Source organism: Passer domesticus, chromosome 3 (genome assembly GCF_036417665.1).
Source record: "Passer domesticus isolate bPasDom1 chromosome 3, bPasDom1.hap1, whole genome shotgun sequence".
Lineage (NCBI taxonomy): Eukaryota > Metazoa > Chordata > Aves > Passeriformes > Passeridae > Passer > Passer domesticus.
In genome coordinates, this window is record NC_087476.1 from 36,922,027 (window position 1) to 36,946,925 (window position 24,899).

Sequence of the window (24,899 nt, forward strand, 5' to 3'; positions counted from 1 at the left end):
GAACTTGAAACATATCCAAAGACTGGCTTGAAACTTTATTACTAGCAGGATTGTAATAAATACTTCTGTTAAGCATGTTCATATATATGAGGATTTAAGTATAATAAGGTTGGAATTTTCTTCAGTAAATAAAACCACATACAAAACATTCAGTTCAACACATTATGTATATTTCTGGTATAATTAAAAGACAACAGCTCTGGGTAAATAATTATATTACATATTTATAACTATTGCAAGAATAGACATGTTTTGCATAATTTTCAAATTTTAAAAACAAGATATACAGTTTAAGAAGAGGACATTCAAATCTTTCAAAAAGACTACCCAATCCTTCTTCCAAAAAATAAAAATCAAAATAATGCAAGTTGTTTTCTGGCACCTACTTTTCTCCCACAATTCTTTCCCCCTTCCACATACACAAAGCAGCATCACAACCAATTTGTATGTGTTTCTCCTCTGGAAATGTGTCATGGCAAATAAAAGTGGTCACAAAACTGTATTCCCTCTAAATTAGGAGTTCACCAGACACAAACACATAGCAGTGTTTCATTTCATAATTTCCTCTTCAATGTCAAATCTTATACTAACTTAGATGGGCTATTTATGTGAGCATTTATACCCCATAAAAAACTGAATCAACCATTTTTAAAAAATTGCCTTTTACTAGTTCATAAATTATTCAAATTTAGTTCCATCCCACATGCCTTAATGTTACTATTCCACTGCACTGTTTCTCCAAGTATCTAGTGGGCAGTCAATTAAAACTCATAGCTTACAGGTCCAGCTTTGCTTTTCCTACAAGTAATGTATCTGTAGGTACATTAACATTCATAAGGATTTAAGCGTAAATACAAAAAGTAACTTTTGTAAACAGTTCTCATGTCATAGCCAATACAGAATGTTCAGTGAAGCATTCCAGTCACTGCTGTTAGGACAAACAACCTTATAACTCAAACACGTACTCGTTAGCCAAACATATCCTACGGAATATGAGAGCTGCCAGCGCAAAGGTCAGCAGGACAATGAGCACGGTGGAGCCCGTGTGGTTGGTGTTGCCTCTGGGCTGCTGGGCCCGGTTGAAGTCGGCTGAAGCTGGGGCGCGTCGCTGGCTCTGCTGCTGCGCGCGGCGCTGCCGAGGACTCAGCGAGGTGCTGCTGCTGGACACAGCTGGAGCATGTTCCTGGCCAGCCGCTGCACTGCTAGGCTGAGCTTCAGACTGAAAGAGAAAGGTTGAGAGCTGTCAGACAATGCAGCACGTAAGGTTAGCAAGAGATAAAACCATAAGGACTCAAATGTGTTCTTCAGATAACTGTTAATGCATGTCACTAATAATTACAGGATTGTTATAGCTGGTTGTTTTTGTCCATACGCTATCCTGAGCAGAAGTATACTTCAAGCTGAAAATCAGCAGTTTTATAGATAAGAGAAGGCTGAAGGAAGTCTGCCAAACCGTGTTTGTGTTAGAGATTTCAAATATCTTCATCTAGGATTTGTTTTAACTCTTTGCTGCTCAAGGAATCTTTAACAATACTCTGGACAGTTATATCTCTGAGGATTTGCAATGTCACGTATACTGAAGGGGAAACAAGATGGGGAAGCCAAAAGAAGGATGGAGAGAAGTCCAAGAACTGTAATTAAGCAATTAAGCTGCAGTGCTTCCTGTGGACAGCTGGATCCAGAAGTCTGTTCTCATCACCACCACCACCACCACCGAAAAAACAAAAATCCTAGCCACAAACCATCTGATCCCAGCAGGAGTCCCGAGCACAGCACGTGTGCAGGCACTTACCTATTGCCCTCTACTGGTCAAACTCGGTCTGACATTACAAGTACTAAAAAACACACTTTGGCAAATGATGTTCTGCTCATAAGAATTTTATGCTGAAGAAAACAAGTTTCAATCTTATGAACTAGAAAATATGATACCTGATCTCCCACCAGACTAATCCTGCTTGCAATATTAAAAAGCTCAAACTTACAACATTTAATACTAAAAATAGTGATACAGCACAGTCATTAGAAATAAGTGTTTTGACGAGGTTCAGTTTAAAATGTTTAAAAAAAAGAAGCTCTGAGAAAAAATGCAGGTTTTAAAAAATTTTAAGTCTCATTTTCAGTCCTCAGAAAACAAGGTTTTCTGGTATTCCTACTTAAACAAATTTGTAGCTATCTTCCAGAGTTAGCTTCCTCCCCCTTTCCTTCTAAAAGATTATCATTACAGCAGGTAAAACTAGAATTTTGGACATTTTAGATTTGTTTCCAAAGCCTTGTAATGCACACAATATCCATAACCTTAAGCACCACTTCAGCCATCGACTATACCCATAAAAGATAACCTTTCCACGTGAACGAATAGGGAATGCTCTCAACCTCCTCTCAGATTTGACAATCCACAAGACAGTGAATAACACTTGGTGTTGTGACTCTTCTGTGTGTGGTCAAAGAATTCAAAATTTCCACCTACTTAGTGATTTGTCTCACCATGGGAAGAGGCTTTCCATTCCTACCTCCCCATCATGAGTATTTCCCACTATTTATCACTGGCAAGGAAGTACTGATGCAATTACTCACCACATTTGACAACTTGCCTGTTTACACAGCCATCTTGCCTAAATAAGCAAAGCAACTTGGGTAGCTTCAAAGAAAAATGTGTTTAAAAGATACATTTTATCAGCAGAGACAGCCAAGAACATCACAAGTAACCTGGCATGATTTCCAGTACACTGCAGAAGAAAGTAATTCTGCTTCTCACTTGAAAGCTCCTTGTGCCAAGGAAAATAAAGATTTGGGGAAGCCAAGTCTTTGAAAAGTGAAGTTCCTAGATTCATCTACATTCCCATCATCCAAAAGGTGAAGAGGGAGAGAAGTGAATTCAGGACAGAAGAACTACCAATTCAGTAAGCAATGGTTTTCTTCTTCAAACAGTTTTTAAAGATATAAAGAAGTCTAGAAATATTCCTAATCCTTCATCTTACTAACAAAAGTAACTAGCACTGGCTGTCATACATATCTTCTCAATACTGCAAAACTTAAATTTAAAAATAAATTTTTAAATTTTTTGCTTTTAGACTAACACAACACCTCACATAACACAATTTCTATTGTTTCTGCCAAATAATGGTTTCTGCCAAACCATACTGGAAATGTGGATGAGGGTGTCACAGACTAAAAATATAAATATTCAATAATAGTTACATTATAGCCGCCTTTAGCATCTGATCTTTACAGACACTTAATACACACATGTCAGATTATTACATACTACTTATATGTCACATTTTTTCTGAAGCTTCTGAAACTGTTCGCACTGACAGAAAACTTTGCTCCAAAAACATCTGAACAATTATTTGATGAATAAGCTATTTCAGTAAAATATACTTATATTAGAACTAACAAAAACTTGTACTGTCTAAAAAAATTCAAGTAAGGAAATTTATATCAGTTTAAAAAATGGTAGAATTCATTGCATCCTTTGTATCTCCAGGCCATTTTTTAAACATTTTTTTATCAGAATACTAGAAGGATATTAATCATCTTAGAAGGAATGTTTTACAAATACAGCAAACTCAGGAACTCAGAACCATACAAATCCTACGGGTTACTGAAGCCTCTCTCACTTATACTAATGGCCTGGGGAGAGATGCAGAAATCAGGATAGGTGAAATACTTGTTTGTCTGCACAACTTCCAACTGCAGAAACATCGAGGTTTAACACAGCATGGCTTAATGGCTAATATGAAATATGTCTGTTTTTTAATGAAAGTTGGGCCAAGTACTCTCAATTGTCAAGACATTTAAAATGGTTGCTATAGTATTGCAGAACTAAGACATCACTTAACAGAGATAAAGGGTAACATTTTTTATCAATGTATCATTCAGAACTTATGATTAAAGGTAAGGCTTTTATAAATCTCATGCATCAGAACACAGCCTCATTTTCTGACAGAAACCTCCTTGATCAGCTCAAGAGTAGCTGGCCTCAGTTACACTGTTTATTCTATCACTCCTCATAATGCTTCATCTAGTCACTACTACCAGTGCAGGTCACTACTACAGGATATTGCTAATAACAGAGGTACTGAGGCTTAATGTATTCCCATGTTATCAGAAAACAACTTAACTACAGTTTTTACCTTGTTACTTAATAAAGCTCACCAAGCATCAACTTTATTCGTTAGCTGTAAGCCCCAAGATGGGGCATCATTCCATATCAATATATCAACCGTATTTCTACAGATTTGGTAGAAATACAGAAATTCAGACACCCATAATCCACTCGGATTTAGTCTAATCAGGGGGAAGACAGAAATGCAGCCTACCAGCCTTTGCTGCTGAGTAAACTGCACTGCTCTCCAGCCTCCACTAATGAGTCCCACTGTGATCAGAGTTCTGGTACCAAAATGTAGGTGACCACTGGACCCAAGCCCCACCTAAGTATCTATAATATATTCCTTCAAAAACATTGTTTTGCTCAGATGTGGAAGGATCTCACCTTAATACTAAGGGCAATTATTTTTATCAAGCCAGCTTTCAGCAGCAGTACCTTGCTTGCACTTTGAATACTCAAGCAAGAATAACATACCATTACTTTGCCCTGAGTAGACATCAACAGCTACTACAAATAAAATAAAGAACTGTCAGACGTAGTCTGGTCAGAGATGTTCTCTGTACGGGGCTCAGACTCCTCACAAGTACTATGCTGCATAATGCCTTAGGTAGCCTATTGTTTTACTTTTATTAATGCTAAAGACTGTTCTCTGCAGCTCTGTATCCTTTTAGACAAGTTGCTGTGGCAGCATTTTCCACTGCATTATTCCTTTCCTTGTTCCCATGCTGTTATACTCATTGCCTTGCACTTGGCAAACCTCAAAAGTGCTGGGACAGGTTCTCTTGGGAAGCAGGTCTCACTGGCATGAGAATCAACCCCCTCCCCTCCTTCAAAAATCAGCTGTTTAAAGGCTGAATGAACGTTCTCTAATACAGGTACATAAAATTTAACAGCCACTGTGCAACATCTGCACCAGTGTTGCACACCCCAGTTGTTACTAACAGGATGGTGAATGGAAACAACCACTGCTGGTCTGGCAAAAAGACAAGAGAAACTGAAGAGGAAGGGAAGTGACCTGAAAGATGTGGTCAAGCAGGGAAAGCTCAGAAGTCAAAAGCCCAGGGTCAAGTCTGAGTGTACTTTCCCCACAGCACAAACACATCCATGCAGCAATTACACAGCAGGTATTTTCTAAGGGCAAGAATCTGTAACACTGAAGTACTGAGTAACACAATGACAGCCGAAACATAAACAAACGGTTTCAAACTGAGTTTTGAAACCTGAAAAACATACACTTAATAGAAATACTGTAAGACTTGGTTCTTCTTTAGTCAGTGAGGCTATAGCCCTTTCCCCAGGTGAAAGACAACAGAAGGGAGAGCTAATTAAAAATATCTCTTTTTCAGATGGAAGGAAAAATTCTCTCTTCAGGAATAAGGCCCTGCGTGAAACAAAGAAATGGACACAAAGTGATGCTATGCCAGAGACCCATTTCAGAGTGCTCTTCACACAAGAATTAAGTTAGCCCTGTCCCAGAAAGGACATTACTGTGTTCACAAATATTGTGCCATTAACACATTTCAAAAATCTCTGGTCTTTCTAGAAACTTAAAGGTAAAAAATTATGGAACAGACAACTGTAGCTGGAAAGAACAAACTCGACCATGAAGCAGTCCCATAGTAAAACACAGTCTACAGATTCCTTCACCTTCACCTAGAGGTGACCCTTTCCTTAGCACCTATTTATCTATTGTGTCTTTCATGAAGACTGGTTACAACTGCTCTAGGAGCAGAAGAAATGTAACACTCCATTGAAGGAGTGTAGGGGGATGCCCCCAATGAGAGAGGGGCAAACTAGCCTTTGTCCCCCAAAAAAGGAAGGAAGCCCAGAAGCTTTTCCCAATGATCAGGTGAAAAGCCACCTTATAGGGCCCCAGAGACTTCACTAAAACCATGGGGTCACCTAATTGGATGGAAGCCAAAAGGTCCCGCCTGGGCCATAAGGTAGAAAAAGAGAGAACAAAGAAACCACGAGGCTTTTGTGAACGTGTTTCTACCAGGCTCAGACCTCTGTACCTGGATTGGATTTTCTGTTTATTGTTTTTCCTTTTATTAAACCTTTCTGTTTCTAACACTGCAGCAGAAGCCATCCTGCTCATTATTTGCCTCCCAAGGTAATAGCTAAGCTATCCTTGGGGTATTAGGTTCCCTTTTAAGGGCTCATAAAACCCTGGCCCGACAAAACAGAACCTAATACTCCATTTTTTCTGCATGATTACTTTTAGTATTCACCTCTGTATTGTCTAGAAAGACAAAAGGTCCCATGGCTTCAGAGTGAGACATATTAATCTACTATATCAGAAGGCATTACACAAGTTAATATAAGAATTCGGCACTTGTCTGCAAAGAGTAAACCCAGCAAATTTTCTGGAATAGCTTTAATCAAGTACACATTTGTAGAGTAAGTGGCAAACATTTTATCCACAAAGAGAGAATAATATGTTTTGGTGTTGCCCACATGTAACACAACTTAATAAGGCAGAATGAGGTCTTTACACAACAAGAACTCAATAAACAGATTTTACACATGCAAGAAACCCAGCGGAGTAGAAAATATCTGAGGTTTGCACGAGTACTCTCTCACACCTCTAAGCAGATCAAGGCCCAGAGTGCCCTACTTTGAAACGATTTCTATTACCTTTCACATGAATAAGAACACAAAAATAGCAAGCTCAAATTCCTTAAAACAGTCTTTCCTGTTATACATTTCCTTCTTCCACTGTGTGGCTGTTTTACACTACTGAATGGCTCTAGATAATTCCTAACACTCAAAATGTGACAGCTCAGAAACACAGGTCTTGGTTCAAACAAAAACTAACAACCCTGAATATTAGTTCAATTTCCTAAAACATGAACCCACTTACCATTTACAGTTAATCACATATATGAAAATTTTTACATGTATTTATACACTTATATGTTTAAAGGTTTCATTTCCCATAGGGATGAACTTCTGAAAATTAAATTAATCATTAATGATTAAATCAGTATAATTGATAAAACTAGTTTTCTTTAAAATGTGACTCATTTTAAAAAAGTCTCTCTCCCTAAGAAAATGCCAGCAATGCCTTGGTGTGTCAGATCTTTCTACTATATTAGCCAGGATTTGTAATAAGAAGAATATAATAAAATGGTTTATTAAATCCTGAACAATCTGGAAGAATCCTTACTGTGAGGGGAAAAAGTTTGCTATTAGCATGTTTATATTTCTACATAGCTTGAAAACATGTTGCAAAAACACAACAGATGTTATTGGACATGTTGTAGGATTTTTAACCAATCTGCAGCCCCATCCTCTCTAAAAAAGGCAGCTTAGCTGGGATTTGCCTGCAATTTAGCAGTGAATTTAGATTGCATTTGCAACAGTTGTAACAGCAGCTGCCTTGGCCCACCACCAGACCTCAGTCACTTCTGAAACCTTTATGTAAGCCCTACACCTAGCAGTATTAAAATGTAAGTGTCATATTTCAAATGGTAAGAATATTTTAGACTTACTTAAGAGGTTATAAAACCCAAGAAGACAGTATTGATTAATATTTAAAAGCTACAGGTTAGCACTGAAACATTTTTTGCATCTGGCTAAGAATTCTGTAGAAAAAACATGCAGATGGTAAATTGCTTCAGACACCATAAAGTTTTAATGAACACTTAACGTAATTAAAGGAAACACTGGGAAGAAGAACTGCTAAAAGAACATTATTTCTTGTTTTAAGAGAAGAAAGCAAAAGCATAGGTTGCTATTTCTAAAAATTATTCAGCATACTATTTACTAACAGATTTTATATAAAAGTATGCAGGAGTTCCAGCATAAATATGTGAACTACATACTTAATCAGCGCTCCAATCAGCTTAAGAGGAGCAATTTCATATTCAGGTGATGCCCAATAAAGCTCAGAGATGGACCCTACCGTTGCACTTGCTGGATCTGGGAAGGCTCTAGCTGCACCATCCTGCTGGGGCTCACGTGAAGCAGCAGAGTGGGTCAGTCCTGACGTGTTTGAGGGTCCAGCATCAGATCTCCTGGATGAATTGACCTCTGCCTACAAGAAGCACACATGTACACTTCACAGACACGATCAAAATTGCTCCAAAATGATTTGGCTTATTTTGGAAGGTGTATTTCATTGTAGAGAATATGAGGCTTAACAAAATGTAATCACCAGGTGTGCCAGTAGCATTTCAGTGACACAGCAACAAGTTTAAGAAATTTTCATTCTTTAAAAATAAGACTGCAAATGTGCAAACAACGGTTTAAAAACCAATTTTGTTTGCACACAACAAATATAACGTTCAAAAAAAACACAGATGTAGAGAGCAAAAAATTAAATTCTTTAGAAGATGCAAGACATTATGCCAGAATAACACAATTTTTAAAACTTTTGTTTTGCATGTCCTTAAGAAAATGCTGGATTACTGTTGATACAAGTGAAACAGCACAGTCTGTTCCCCCACAGGACCAAGGAGCCTCTTGTGAGTGCCAGTGTAATCTGGCTATACTGGTTTCAGTACCAAAGCTGCCTCAGAGACAGAGTGGGCATATATGCATAACACTACACTGGGTAGCATATTCATACGAGTGTCCAGCATTTAAATTTCAGCACAGTAAAACAAAAAATTCAAGTCTTGCAATACTGCTTTCATACACATTTACAAAATGTGTACTACACATTATTTCCCAGAATTTAGGTTTCACGCTTAGGAAATCTGAGACAAGAGATCAGTAGGGACATGTAGAAGAACACAAACCCCAGTATATATGCCAGCAGTAATCTCTTGAGAATGGAAGGACACACCATCATAGTGCTGAACTGAAATACTTCTAAAATTTACACATGTCAAAAAAACCAGTTGTGACCAGATCAATTTTTATCAGTAAGCAAGTCACCTCCCAAGTCATATGTCTAGATCCCAACTTATTACAAAGACAACAACTTCAAATCTAGTGGCTATCTTCAAATGCAGACATAGGTAGTGGTGGTAGTAGTAGCAAAAAATACAAACAGTGTATTAGAAAACAACCAGTTACAGTGATAACAAACTGGTAAGATCACAGTATAATAGTCTTTAATGATACTATTTAGTGTGAGGAAATTAAGTTCTTTGGTTTTTTATATGTATTACCTCAAGAGAGTCCAAAAAATATGTCATCAAAACAACCTGGAGATGGATTTAACATTTAAACACTTAGAATCTGCTGAGAACACTGCTTTCTCTTTGCACTTAACTATTATGAACTGTAATATTAGACAGGAAAAGTTATGATTCAAATATGGATCACCAATAAAGCAACACAGAATTATGAAACATTTAGACTGGAATGGAACTCTAGATGTCCCTCGTCCAACTCTCTCTAGAGCCATGTCCAGACAAGTTTTGAGCATCTCCAAAGCTGGGGGTTCCAGAGTCTCTCTGGGCAGTCTGCTCCAGCATTTGAGAACATGTGGGGTGAATCTTTCTTTCCTGTATCCAATCCTAAGTCCCCCAGAACCTGTGAGTACAGATTTTCATACTCTTGCTTATTTCAAGATGAGCATATTTCATCTTTACTGTTCATCTCTACAAAGCGCTACCAAATGTGCATTTGATTTACTTCCGTTTATTAAAGTACTAAGTCTAGTATCTAGACTGAAGTCAGGCTAACTTTCAGAAGATGACCAACATATTTAAACATAATATGAGGCTGAGCAGAGAATGAATTTTACTGCAAAATATGCCTTGTGATGGCAACATGAAGGTAAACCATACTGTTTTACAGTGATAGATATGCTATTACTAATTTATTTTTCTTTTTCCTCTTTTAAGCAAAATGGAATTTCTGTTATATAACACCTGAAATGCAGAAAACTATTTGGAAGTCAATATAAAACTGATACAAAATATAATTTACTATTAAACTGACAGGAACAAAAGTGGATGCTCACAGAAGTAGGAAAACCGTAATGAAGAGTTGGGGTTTTTTCCCCCTCCTGAATTTCATATTCCTATCTCAATACCACTTTTTAAAAAGTTGCCATAGTGTTTAAAGCTGGTAAGAAACACAATAACTGCGGGATCATCTACACTTAGGTAGGACACCTCTTATTTAAGGATGAAGCTAATGGAGAGGTTGCTAGTATGTTTGCTATACAAACTATACAATCAACACTCAATCAGCAATCTGATGTTAAATCGTATCCCATAAATTGACATGAAATGTATCCATATGATTAAAAACTTCTTTATCTTCTGCTAGTAATTAATACTATTAGTTTATTACAAACACATCCATTGAAGACCTCCGCCTAACAACAAACAGACAAGAAAGTCAAGCAAAGCAGAGAAGCAGGAAACTTAATAAACCCCAACCCCTAAAATTTGATTTGAGAAGGGAAGAAAGGTGCAACCAGACGACAGAACTGATTTACCTTATTTAAAAAAAAAAACAAACAAAAAAACCCAAACAAAACAAAACAAAAATCACAATAGATTGTAAAAGGCTGTAGAAACCTAAGGCTTTTGTTCATTTCTTTTCCTGACAAGTGTTTCTTCTTTGGAGGTGGTGGCAAGCATATAGATACATGAAAAGCACTTGTATTCTTTAAAGACTGTTATCTCTAAGCCTTTAATTTTAAAACTGAAATGGTATGAAATATAAGTTATGTATTCTTTCTCACAAAAGAAAACACCAAACAAAAATTCTGGTATTTTTAGAATTTCTTTGAAGTTTAGCAGTTCTTTAGTAAAAATCAACCCTACAACTTTAAATCCTTATATACTGTCAGAAAGCAGGAAAAGGCAATCTACTGTTCCTCCAAGTAGCTCAGCTTTAAAACTCTGCCCCTGTTTTTCTCATCTTTGTAAAATATTTGGAGATGTTTTTATGGTAAGTGTTATGGCACAGGAATATGCACGTCCAGCAAAACTGGCAGGAATGCTCAGAAGACAATGTTTACTTTCCTGGCACACACAAAAAAGTAAGAAGTAGCCTTAAGGACACTATTATAAGAACATGGGTGATAAAAGGGGACATATTGGCAGCCCTGACCTTGGTGAGGATCTGTTCTGCACTAATGCCACATTGTCATAATATAACTGTAGTTCCCTGCTCTCATACACAGTAGTCTTCCTTAGTGGCTGATTTAAGAGTTTAGTGGAAAACCCAGTGAAAAACAACACTGTGCATGCAAGACATGCAATTCTCTAAGGAATGTATTTGTCTAAACAAACCTTGCTTTCACTGAAACACAAGCTAGAGAACACATTTTTCGGTCACAGCAACTTCCACACCAGAGTTCAACTTTCAGTATCTTCAGATAGTAGCAGAGTAGTTCAAAAGAATTTGCAACCATTTTTCAGTAGTAATATGTTTTATTCCTTCCATAAGCCAAAAGGAAAAAAAACTACAAAGGTAAAAAATTTAGGTTAGCTTTGCCCAAACTTTCATCACACTTTTATGATAAAACTAATTCTGGAGAATTTAATCAAGTTATTAGTGTCGGAAAATGTGGAACTAAAAGCAACATAGGCAGTTTTTACCACAGTGGTCACCACTAAAATTAAAACTAATAAATCAATGCTTGAGATGCACGACTTATTAACTGGCAAATTTCAAGAGATCCATTCTTATTTTCTCTTTCAGACTATACTGAGAAAACAGGCTTCCACATAGCAATTGATGAAGGTTTTCTGAAATGATGAATGTTTCCGTGATTTACAAGTTTTTCCTCATTCTTTTCTTTTCTAATTCTATACAAGAGAGATAAAAGTTTAAACAGTGACTTTACCTTAAAGCTAATTTGTCTGGCAAGTTCTTTAGCCTCCTTGTCTGCCTGGCTTGACACGCTTCCAGATGTCAGTGGTAAGAGGGCTGTCTTCATAGATGTGCCACACATTTCACAACAGAAGTCTTGTGACCTGCCCACAAAAGACATAGCTCAGAATAGCACGTTCTCAGTGTTCCTGTGTGCTTGTTTAATAAACTCTTAGCAGAACAATCCACAGAAAGACAAGTGGTGGCAAGGCCAGTAGCTTAGAAGTACTTCCCCCTGCTTCAAATCATACTATCTTGAAAAAATATGTAGAGAATTATCTATATTACTAACACAAATTCTCCCATGTCATTTAAGAAAGTATTATCAACTGACTTAAATATCACTATTATTTATACTTTATTAATAATTTCTTACAATTAAAATATTTATATCTGCAGGAAATAAAAACTATAAATTATAAAGATTTAACTATTATTACAAATGTTATACTGGACCCAGGAGCTTGCACCTCCAACCCAGGAATTTCAGCTTCTTGAAGAACATAACCCTCCCACATCATCTCTCTACAGGGCACACAGCAAGTGGCTCTCCAGGCCAGTGAGGAACCACAGAGACTTGACAGCACAGTATCAAGACCAACCTACCCCACTGACTCACTCCTGTTACTGAATGCTACTGAAAAGAGCCTGGCTGTACTTTTTTTACAACTTCTTTCAGATAATTGTACACATGGATACGATCACCTGAACCTTCTCTTCTCCAGGCTGAACACTCCCAGCTCTTTTTCTATCTCCATGGATAAAACATGTTCCAGCCCCTCAATCACCTTTGTGGCACTTCACTGAAGTCACTCCAGGACGTCCTTATCTTTCTTGTACTCTGACCTGGCCACAGCCCCGCCTGAACCCAGCACTGCTCATGTCCCACCAGTGCTGAGTACTGAAGTAGGATCACTCCCCTTGACCTGCTGGCAACGCTCCTCCTCGTGCAACCCAGGACACCATCAGCCTTCTTTGCTGCAAGGGCACCCTGCTGCCTCATGATCAGCATGGTGACCACCAGAATCTTCCCTTTGAGCTCCCTGCTGGTCAGCTGTTATTCCTCTCCAGGGGCAGAACTTTTCTCTGACATTCCTCCAGCCCATTGAGGCTCCTCTGGATGGCAGTACAACTTTCTGGTGTATCAGCCACTCCTCCCAGCTTTGTATCACCAGCAAACTTGCTGAGGGTGCACCTTGTCGCATTATCCAGGTCGTTAATGACACTGAATAGCACTGGCCCCAGTACTGGCACCAGGAATACACCAATAGTGACCAGCCTGCAGCTGGATTTTGTGTTGCTTATCACAATCCTTTGAGCCAGGCAGCTCAGCCAGTTCTTAATCTACCTTACGGTCGCCAACCACCTAGGCTGTACTTCATGACTGAGGATAAGGGAAAGGACGCCAAAAGCGTTGCTGAAGTCCCTATAAACAACACCCACTGCCTTCCCTTTATCCACTAAGCTAACAATTTCATCATAGTGACAAACCTGATCTTAAGTTAACTTCCTAAAGATCATTTAGAAGAAGTTGCCTCAGAACTCTGAACTAATTTCATTATTACTTAAAGACAATTATACATCATTATTTTGGTTGTTTTCTTACCCACTTACTATCAATTCCATCATATTCACTTTCTCTCCATGCTGCAATTTAGTACTGTATCACAATGTTAATTACATCTCCAAGTCTGAATTTCAGACAAACCTCTAATATGACCACACAATGCTGGAAGGAACGGAGTGCTCTCAAAATATTTTGTTTGACTGCAAATTCCAAGTTTGCACAATAGTCCGAGAAAGAAGTGCCTACACATACAAGGCATCAAACTTGTTTTATTTGGAATAGGTAAGATAAAGACTGAAGATAATAGACTGAAATAGCTTATTTTCTACTCAAAGCATTACCCTAAAAGTGAGTGAATGTAAATGTACTTACAACAACAAACTTAACACTTACTTCTTTGCAAGAGCTCTTCTTTCTTCTGGTGTGTAATCTAGAGATCCTATTGCTCCTTCGCCTTTGGTTGGCATAAATCCAATGATGGCTAGTAAAGCTGTTCTTACTGAAACAGGAAAACAGAGATATAAACAAGGCGGCAGAAACAACAGTTATGTAATCTCATTCCACGCTTGGAAAAGCTGCATTTCTGACTGCAAAATTTCATTCTGCCAAGTCTGAATTTCCTACAAGCAACACTGGTTTGGGTTTTTTTTTTTGTATACTGCAAGACTTTCTTAACTCTGTTTTAACATTAGGTTGTAAACAAAGAAAAGGCCAACAGCCAACAAAGAAAAAAATCAATTGTCACAAAAATGTTGCATTAAGGTGAGTGTTCCAGACTTCAAAAATTATGAAAAAAGGTAAAGCAGAACTAACATATAAAAAGGTGGTCAAGGGAAGAAGGGGAGAAGGGGGAGAGGAAATAGATAAGAAGGTTCACAGGGAATTATTTTTTTTGCATCTCTTTTCTATTAGACATGAACTCTGCAATTTAGTGCACACATGCTCAGAGTTTTTCTTTTTTGCAAAGTATTGAAGAATTTGTTCCTTTTATGTCATCATAATAGGGGAAGGAGCTCACTTTAAATATTAACAACTGCTTGTAACAGAATTGTCATCTGAAGCATCTCTTTTGACAGCACCTGGACAGTATCTGGACTTTGTTTTACAGAAGTAATGAAATTCAATAATTCACACCACTTTGCTAATAGATTTGGTAAATAAATATCACATCAAAATAAGTATCACAGAAAAGAGACAGCATATATACGACTACCTAGAAACACAGTAATTTCTACTCTTTAAAAAAACATTAGAGACTTAACAAAAGTTGAAGAGTGGTCTGCTAGAAAACTCCTAAAATTGTACTAACATATTTTAAAAGTGAAACTGATATAGAAATATTTGATACACTGTACTCAGCAAAACTAAAATTACTTGAACATAAGCATATTGCCTTGGATGAACTGTGCCAGCTGTAATAAAAGTATTTTTAAAAATAAAGGTAAAAGAAGATTCAGTTATTCTGAACTCAGACCACATTATCTTCCTCTTGAGTGCTCAGAACCACATCACTAGAATTGAAAACTCACTTCTATTATTATTCAAGCTGGCTTAGTGATCATGCAAGAACAGGGTAAAGTAACAGGATTTATTTTCATAAGAAAAATTTTAAACAAAACACACAAAGAATATTCTAAGTAGTCTGAGAATTCTTAACGCTTACGTATCCAAGTAAAGAAGAGCTTACCCTCACTGCTCAGCTTCTCAGCCCTGGCATTTACTTAGTATGATTTTTAAATCATTAAGTTTCACTCTTTTATGACCTTACATTTGACAAATTCTCCCATAATTTTACACCCTCAAAATCTGTCTCCTCTTCCACTATAAACGTTCTTCATAAAATTTTTTTTTAGTTTAAAGAACAAGTTGTTTGAGGGGGGGGTCACATTTATCAAGGAATTGTTACTTACTACTCCATGAAGGCTGCCATGTTTCAGGATGATGCCCTGAGATGCTTAAACAAATTTTCTTCCCCACTTCAAACCTGCCATTTGCCTTCAAAGGAAGAAGGAGGATACAATAAAGCATGCCACAAGTTAACTCTTGAGTTTTTGTAAAAGTCATAAAAATAATGAACAAAAGAATTCCATACACAAACAATATGTGGCAATTATACTACTGCCAGCATCACAGATGTGGCATTCAGCTTGCTGGAAACAGAACTGTGTCATCTGAGTCTATTAATGCACAAAGAAAAGGTTCTATGAAACTATGCACAAAGGAAGGCCTTTGCCTCGAACCACAGGTCTGCCTTCCTACATCTGAGCAATGTATTCAACAGAAACCAAGAGGGCCCAGTGCTCTCCAGTGGGGAGAACAGAAGGCTAGACAATCACATCAGCAATGTGACTGCTCCCAGAGGAAAGAACTTCCCAATTATTAGGCATAAAGCTTCATGCAATTAAGAGACTACCAAAATAATCTTGGAAGACTTTGGATCTTAAATTATACTACATGTGCCACCTTTCTTACAAAAATAACATTATGTTAAATGACAAGAATCTCTCTCTCTCTACCTGTGACAAAATTGGTAACAATAAAAGACAAAATTAGTAAGCATGCTTACTTACCGTCAGCAAAATAATGCTGGGTGGTTTCATGGGATATTCAGGTGGTAGCACTATTCGCCCATGATAAATCCCTCCATCAAAATCTGAATCTGGAGGGCCTCTAACAGTGAAGTGCCATTCAAAAAGATTATCCTAAAATGCCCCCATCGATGGAAGAAGGGGGGGTGGAGGGGAAAAAAAAGTGTTCATCACAGAAATAGACAACTTGATGTAATTTTCTTGAACAAGGACAGGCTGAAGAAACAGTACACAGGCAGAAGTTTTAAGAAGCCAAAATCAAGTAAAGAGTTAAGAAAATGCAGCACTAAGGACAAAGCAATGTAGGCTTCTGGTAATTTTCTTGTGCAGTAATTCAACAAAACCCTCAAATTCATTATCCAAATTCTTTATGCTAGCTGTATAAATTATTACAAGAGTTTTACTACCCAACAGATGGAAAACTGAGTCAATAAAGAGTAAGATACAAAATCTTTAGATCTTCGCCTCATTGAACAAAAATTTCTGGAGAACCAAGGGGAGACCTACACCAAGAAAGAACACTAATGACAGCCTTCCCAAAGCTCCTTCCATGCCCCAGTCAGCACAGGGATTTGACTCACACCCCAGAGAACTCCTGTTCTCCCTCCTCCACTAACAATTTTGAAGCAGGTACTGAGCCTTATTGCACAACTTTGAAATCCAGAGTTTTATCACCATTGGACATATAAATAACTTCTCTTTGAACATTATTTTTTGGGGTTTTGAGCTGGGATTTGTGTATCAGAACTTGTGCTGCCAAAACTTCCTATATATTTACAAGCAGAACAATTCCTACTGTTGGGACAGAAGCCCAAATGAGGCTTGCTGTCAGTGAATGAAATCCCTCAGCTAATGCTAAACACTGGTATTACAGCACTGGGACAGCCCACTTAGTAGCAATTTTTCAAATCTAGGAGGCAACTGTCAAGATTTCCAGCATTTCCTTTCATCTGCCACCATTCTCTTCCCAGAGAGACACTGTTCTAATCCAGAAATAAGATCTTCATGTAGGTTACAAATAACAGCAAGAATTAAACCTCTAGTTTTACCACAGGAAGGAGAAGCAAGCTACAGATAAAAACCAGCAGACAATAAGGAATATTTTATAGTACCTAGGAACATGCATTATTATTGTGAGCATGTTAAGTGTGTTACGCGTTTCTGCAAACAGTTAAAAATCAAACCTCCCAACTGAATACCACAGAACACTGCTTTTTTAAATTAACCCACTGAAGTCTGAAGAGATATCTGTTTAAGCTTCTAACCACTAGAACTTCATTGCCCTCTCCGCCCAAAAACTTAACCAGGTGTTTAAACAAGAAGTTACTCCTTAAGTGAAATCCTCTCTCCTACAATGCATCCAGAATTGTACACATTTGTGTTTTTCACAGGTTTTCTTAAATGCAAAACAGCAATCCTTAGAGATCACATTAGGTTGAGTGTTTCAACTCAAGAACTGAGCCAGATGTCAGGTTTGGGTACAAAAAGCTTGATTTAAATATTAAGTATTTCCATAGTCTTTGGAAACACACCCATGCTATAAAACCACTCAGGTGCCATGCAAAACTGTTATTAAGTACTTTCACCAATACCCTGAACTACAAGACCGTTGAAATTGAATTCTGCTGCTGATTTCCATCATAGGGGGAAAAAATTGGTTTGCTATAATTTAAATATTTATATTTTAAATATATATGCATTTTAGAGAAGTATATATTAATTAAGAGTATATATGAATAAAACTGCCTAATTACAAGCTCTTGCAAACATATAGAGAAACAAACCTCCAAAGGCTGTGCATGATAATGATCTGTAGGATCCTTCAGTTCTGCAGCCTCTTTCATCAAACGCTTGACAGCTGAAAAAAAAAGAAAGCATAGGACATGAAAATGAAGAAAATAACTTAATATGCATTGCATAGAAAAATACATAAAACATTTCTTGAAGAACTCTTTTCAGCTAACTAATCTTCTCCAGCAGATTCCAGCTTCATAATTCAAGACACTATAAAATTACTTATGATGAAAAAACCTTAAATGGGTTATACAAGCATAAAGTTATGAAAAATACATGCATGGTCACACAGTTTCTCAACACTGAACACTGGGACTAAAGTAGTTTTGTATTAGTAATTGCACCAGATGGGAGGAAAAACATACATATCATTGACGGGTTTCAGACTACAAGATTTACAAGGCTAACAACCCCAATATCTTACAATACAGAACATCATGTGCATCTCTTAACAGCTGCTGAAAAGCTTTATCCTGACACCTCCCATGACAATTAGACGACCACTGCTTTAATTAAGGGAGATCACAGTCATACTTGAGAGAAATCAACACATCAGCACCAGTAAGAGGAGATGAAGTTTGATATAAGATTTGAAAACACATATGCCCAGCCTGAAAAATTTACCCAGGGCCTCTGCAGTTGGAACCTGCAGTGTGAACACCCAGGTATTCTTCTGTCATAGCTTCAGGATACTCATTAGTAACCTTCTTCAACTTCCCACTTGAGAAATACCAGCATAATCTGTATTTTCTGCATCTGCATCTCCTTCTTGTGCCCTCTTTTGCAAGCTCTGTTACATCACTTATACTTCAGGTGCCCTCATGTGCACCATACATTAATAAAAACTCTGACCTCCCCACAGAGGAATTTCCATTCCAATCTACTGTGAAAAGTTCTTTTTCTCCTTCACACTTTTGGACAGCTATAAACAATGGCTCAAAGTTTGAGAATTTCACTTCTTACAACCCAAACACAAAACCAATTACATGGAAATCTGCTGCTGCCATTTACTTCAGTTATGCTGTTGCCACAGGGAGGTATCAATTAAACACCCTAGAGACCCCACCACGCCATGGCACAGCCAGCAGCATTCAGGCTCTGCTGAGTAACCGTTTGTCTCTTTCATCTTCATTAAGGTTTACCAGTTCATTAGAGAGGAATATAAAAAATTCTGTCTGGACCAGAAAAGGCTTTGGACCCAGCATTGCTTCACAGCCAACAAGGCTGGACACTTGCCTTTAGAAGAAGAGTGGCACACACCAGGATGAGCTAATTCAGGAGTGAACACTCCATGAAGCAAAAAGATGACCATGAGAAAACTGAGAATGTATGTAACAAAACCTAATAAAGACAGAGCAGTCATGGACAAGGCAGACAACTGTTACTGAGATTTCCCAGCTCAGAGACCTGACAGAAAAGAAATACATTCCCCCAGAACAGCAGCATGTGGTCACCCTGTTCACTGAAGGAAAGCTACTAGAGCATAATATTCCACTCTTGGGGCATGAAACATAGCATATTTTAATTCAGCTCTTGTATATCATAGAGATAATTTGCTTATAAGAAGTTTTCAGTATTAAGCAACCCAGGACATCTTAAAAATCTATCAGGTGACCTAACTTCAGCCTTCCAATACCTGAAGAGAGCCTACAAGAAAGATGGGAGAGGGACTTTTATAAGAGCATGTAGCAACAACACAAGGAATGGCTTCAAACTGAAAGAGAGTAGATTTCGATTGCATATTAGGAAGAATTTCTTTCCTGTGAGGATGGTAAGGTGTTGGAACAAGTTATCCACTGAAGTTGTGGATGCCCCATCCTTGGAGTGTTCCAGGCCAGGCTGGATGGAGCTCTGACCAACTTGGTCTAGTGAAAGGTGTACCTGCCCATAGCATGGGAGTTAGAAGTAGGTAATTTTTATGGTGCCTTCCAACCCAAGCCTTTCTATTATTCCATTTTTCTAAGCAGCACATGTGTATGCAGAAAGGCTGACGTCTGGGGTTGATCAGCCTGAAGAAAAGGCTCTGAGGAGACTTTACTGTGACCTTTCAATACCTAGAAGATGCTAATAAGAAAGAAGTAACTTTTTACCAAAGCCTGTAGTGACAAGACAAGAGGGAATGGCTTTAAACTCAAAGAGAGTAGGTTTAAATTGGACACATGGAAGGAATTCTCTGCAGTGAGGGCAATGAGACACCAGAACAAGTTGCTCAGAGAAGTTGTGAAGGCCCCTTCTCTGGAAGCATTGAAGGTCAAGTTGGACAGAGCTTTCAGCTGTGGTCTAGCAGAAGGTGTCCCTGCCTGAGAAAGGGAAGCTGAACTAGATGATCTTTAAAGATCCCTGCCAACCCAAACCATTTTGTGCTTCCCCTCCCACACTGCTGAAAAATACCAACTGAGAGGCTGCAACGAAAAGCCTGGAGAGGGAAAGGTTCATTCTGAGAATGTGTGATCCAGTGAAGAAAGCACAAAATTTGTCTCTTCTTTAAGCACTGCTGCAGTATCCATGAAACAGATTTTCCTTTTGCTACCAAAAACTGCAGTGGAAGAAACAAGCATAATTCACATAGTCTGCCTGCAGTAAGTCATGGTATTTCAACCCACTTAAGTCATACTGAGTCACTGAGTAAACATTTGGCAATGGCAATTCTGAAAAATCAGAAAGGTTTGGACCCATTTGAAATAAAGAATCACAGACTGTCAATAAAGCCAGAGTATTGTTAATACAGCCAAAAAAAAAAAAAAGTCAAGACACTGAATTTGTCTAAGACAGGTTTTAGAGACAAAGTAAGTTATTTTTTAATGTGACATAACCATCAGTGTGAAAAATAACCACACTTTCACAGACACACCCAATAAACACTCCATCAATATTCATCAAAATTAAATCCTGAGGAAATTAAGTTTCTGGACTAGAGATTACAGGAGAGTTCCCACCAAGCAGGAGGTATGGGAGCTCTCTACTGATCTATGGAGGAAAGACAGAATACCACAGGTCAGAGGTTCTGCCTGACAATCTGCCTCCTGTGTCACACTGAACAAAATTTTCTGAAAAGAAAAATAATATGGATATTAAAAGTCTAAGAATCAAGTTTAAAGCCACCAGCTTGCTTTAGGATTGAATGGTGGTGGAATAACAATAAATGAGCAAAATGTGTACAACAAATGCATACGTCATTCATAGATTCATTTCTGCCAAAAAACCATGTCCAGTCAAATTCCACTTTCATCATTCTTTACTTCAAGCTACCCTCAAACTTCAGTTCATACAACTGCTTCTTTTGAATATATCTGCAAGTCACATTCAAGTACTCCGGCTATGTGCCCAACCAGGCAAGTCTGTACCTAGTGGCTGCGGAAACCTTCTGGACACAGAAAATGCAAGTGATCAGTCTTTGTAAATGTCAGTGTAACTGCTTGAAGGGATAACAGGATTTGAACATTGGTCATGTTTTCTTAGTAAATCATTATGTCTTTTCTTAAAAAAAAAAAGTGGTTCTGCATGACAGTATCTTCCTCAAACGTACAGCAACCTTTTCATTTTGAAATTAATTCTCAAACTTCAGTTCGAAATTTCAGTTCCACTGTTTGAAAAAGAAAGTACATAATGAAGAGATAAATAATGGAATCCAGAATAGTTGGCATGAAGCTAGAGATTTCTCAATCTTTCAAGTTGACTTATCTAAGCTGGGAAAAGAAGAATAAAACAACCTGACAGCTTTTACTGCTTTGGCAAATGTTTCCTATCTTTTTATTTATGGCTGCTATTATTTTTTTCACTCTAAGCAAGATTTAGAGGTCTACTCAGAAGAAATACAAAAGAAGTAGTAACTTTTTCCCTATGGCTCTGCTAACCAAAACAGCACAAGTTAAGGATGCAATTTATTTACTGAATACAGGTTTTCCAATGAAAGTAAAACTCCCATAAAACACTTCATCTCAGAGAAACTTTTATAACTACTCAATCCACTTAAGTGATTAGTAAAACACAAGTCATCTTTGTTATGTGTTTTTCTATTAATGAGGCTACTACCTACAATTAGGAAAAATATTACACAACAATAATATAAAAAATTGCAAAAAAATTAAATCACATAAACGGTTTGAGACAAGCATCAAGGCCCTTCAATTACATGAATGTGTCATGGATGACATTTCGGGAGGATCTTCTTCAATCCAGCTGGCTTTGTTTTCTTCCCCCCTCCACTCTACACCTGACATTAATCCAAGAGTGCCTGACCCACAGCTGGTGTAACCACCAAGTGACTTCAGAGGTCACAGTGCAGAGCGTCACCTGCTGAATCACCAGTCCCCACAGCAGCCCAAAGCCCTGGGAACCTAAACTGCATTGGCATTTTAAAGAAAATCTCATTTACTAAAGGTAATGTTTAAATGTCTTGTAAGGGAAAAAATAACAGTGAATCACACTCTCACGCAGTTCCACTGCACATCATTAAAAAAACCCATCAGGATTAAGTTTATGTGTAAAGTACCCAGGATTTCTCAGAAAATGACAGCACTTGAGGAACTTTGACGTTTTAAGTAAAAAAAAAAATCCCATTTTAAGTGATGTGGTCCCTGACGCATGTAAGAACATATTTAAAACAAAGAGTCACAGTAGCTCATTGCTATGGAAAATGGTATTTTTTCAATGGTATTTTTCTGCTGTACTCTCTAGAGAATTAAATCTAAACATACAGCAACTCTAACAGGTTCACAGCAACCTGCACAGTGCCACTAGGACTTGTGTGTCACCTTGTGGATGTGATTCTCCTGGACAGCTTAGAACCTGTGAATGATGTGTGATCATTTGTGAACTAAAAATAATAGAAATAAATCCAAAACACAGCACTGAAACAGCTACTAGGAAAAAAATTAACTCCATCCCAGCCAAGGCCAGGACATTCCTCTGGCAGTTCCTTTGACTTCTGCTACAAAACAAACGTAAACACCATTTGCCAAGAAACAGGTCAGCTGTTTTCCATCCTTACAGTCTCAGATACATCCCTTCTCAATAAGCCTTCTGAATAGGAGCTTTACATCTTCACAGCCTCATGTACATTCTTTCACATGATCAACAAGCCTCCTGTACTCATATAAAGTATTAACAACTATTAAAAAAGCACAAAAACTTTTCATTAGTCTTGTCTTGCTTTCCTCTCACCCTCAGAAACAGCCAACCTTTAGTCTTCATTTCCCTCAGGGCAGCAGGAAGTACAGTACTCTTCTTGTAGTTGCAATTGAAAACAACTGCTCAGTCAACCCAAAGGGAGGTAAAACTTACAAAATCCAAAGTGCTTGTAGAACACGCTAAGATCAAACAATGAATAAATTTTAAACATCTGTTCAACACTTTATTTTTAAGCAATCTATCCTTATTTCATACATGGAAGGTACTAAGCAGCACAACAGCTACTGGCTATTTCCCATTAGCTCTGTTTAGTTAACAAAGAACTGACGCATGCTTCCTGGCATGGATCACTTACTTGTACAAAAAATGCAGTGGAGAAAGAAGTACCGTTTGTAGGAAAAACAGCAACCATATTGAAGATGACAGCTAAGAGGATCACAATCTCAGCATTGTTATGTTCCCTGTGCTTTCTAGATCCCAAAGCAGTGCCCCTGGGCAACAAATGCAGGACAGCATACCATGCCTCCCTCCACGTGCTGTACCTAGGCCTCCAGTGCCCTCACTAATCAAATTCTTGATGAGGCGGTCTGCTGAAAGCAAAACAAACTCTGCCACGCAAAAAACTAAAAAGCATGACTGTTTGTGGGCACTGTGTGAGGCACTGTAAGTAGTTGTTCATAATTCTTCAAGGGTCTGTGCTAATGCCCACTCAGACGCCTGGTCACAGCCTACACAAAAGCGAGACATTGTCACTACAAGAGCAGTGACTACAAGATTTGGTGTCTGATCTTACAGCAGGCTAAGAGCCACAGCTCTTGGGGGGGGAAAAAAGTAAAGAGATTATTCCAAATAGCTGTCTTAAAAATTTCAGAAAATAGGGATGGATGTTCCTGAGGCATGAAGAGGATGAAGCCTGTACTTTAGTCAGCTGAGCTTTAATATTGATGGGAGAGGTTTATCAGCCATGTGGTAGCATGCTGATATACATTGACTAATCCATTTTGAAATCCTAAGACAGAAAATAGCTTGCCCTTTTATAACTGCCAAAAATACACAGAAAAATATGAAGCAACAGCTTACAAAGCTTTTGCCTTATTGAAGTGATAAAAAGAAACCTAAAGCGTGGAGTGTGAAATTTCATCCCTTCCAAAATTAATGGTCTTTTTGGGAAGAAATAAAAAGGAAACTCAAGTTCACAGGCAGTGTGAGGAGAAAGCATGAGGTGAATGCCCCCATGGCTCCCTGCTCTCCCAGAGGTAAGTGACAGGAGCTGCCTGGCCATCCCAGACAGGCACTGGCCACAGGCTGTACCTCTGGCAAACCCAGACGGGCCAGAGCTGCGCTGCCTCTCATCCACAGAGACGTGGTGTGCAGGGGAACAAGCTGCTTTGTGTCGTGCAGAGTTACCACCTTTCAGATACCTTGGGATGAAGTAACTGGCTGTAGAAATATGGAAAAGGAAGAAGATTAACACGTTGCCCAGGAGCAATCAGCAGCAGGACAAAGATGTGTGGTAATATTGCTCTTTTGTGGTCTGCTTGAGAGCACACGAAGCACAGCAATGGAGAACCTAACTGATCCCCACTCATCAGTCTGGTCTAGCCCATTCACAGAAGAGGGATCCAGGGATTAACCACAGATGAACTTCAGCTCCATCACAACTCTATAGCAGAATTTGGCTTAAAAAAAACATCAGTAAAAGCAGATGTTTCTTTTAACGATATTTTCCTATTTAAAATGTATTTTCATCTACAACATTACATTAAAGCAAGTTATACTAAAAGGGTTAGTAGGATTTGCCCTTTTAAAAACTACTGAGCAGAAAAAGTCATTGTTTGCATTTTGCTCAAGTCTAAAAGCAGATTTCAACAGTAGAAGCCTCTTGTACAGGTACAAAACGATTACTTTTTCCACTCTGTCT

General features: G+C 38.1%; 1 protein-coding gene across 3 annotated transcripts in view; it reads right to left on the reverse strand.

The window, feature by feature from the left end:
• The window catches only part of UBE2J1 (ubiquitin conjugating enzyme E2 J1), a 27,225-nt gene continuing 2,326 nt past the window's right edge, over window positions 1-24,899 (reverse strand). For all 3 annotated transcript variants that reach the window (XM_064412661.1, XM_064412662.1, XM_064412663.1), the window contains exons 2-8: window positions 17,839-17,912; window positions 16,037-16,168; window positions 15,377-15,461; window positions 13,860-13,965; window positions 11,874-12,003; window positions 8,019-8,150; window positions 1-1,219 (exon numbers count right to left, since the gene is read on the reverse strand). In XM_064412661.1, the coding sequence (XP_064268731.1) occupies window positions 947-1,219; window positions 8,019-8,150; window positions 11,874-12,003; window positions 13,860-13,965; window positions 15,377-15,461; window positions 16,037-16,168; window positions 17,839-17,912 (932 nt within the window). In that variant the 3' untranslated portion in view covers window positions 1-946. The remainder of the gene's footprint in view (window positions 1,220-8,018; window positions 8,151-11,873; window positions 12,004-13,859; window positions 13,966-15,376; window positions 15,462-16,036; window positions 16,169-17,838; window positions 17,913-24,899) is intronic.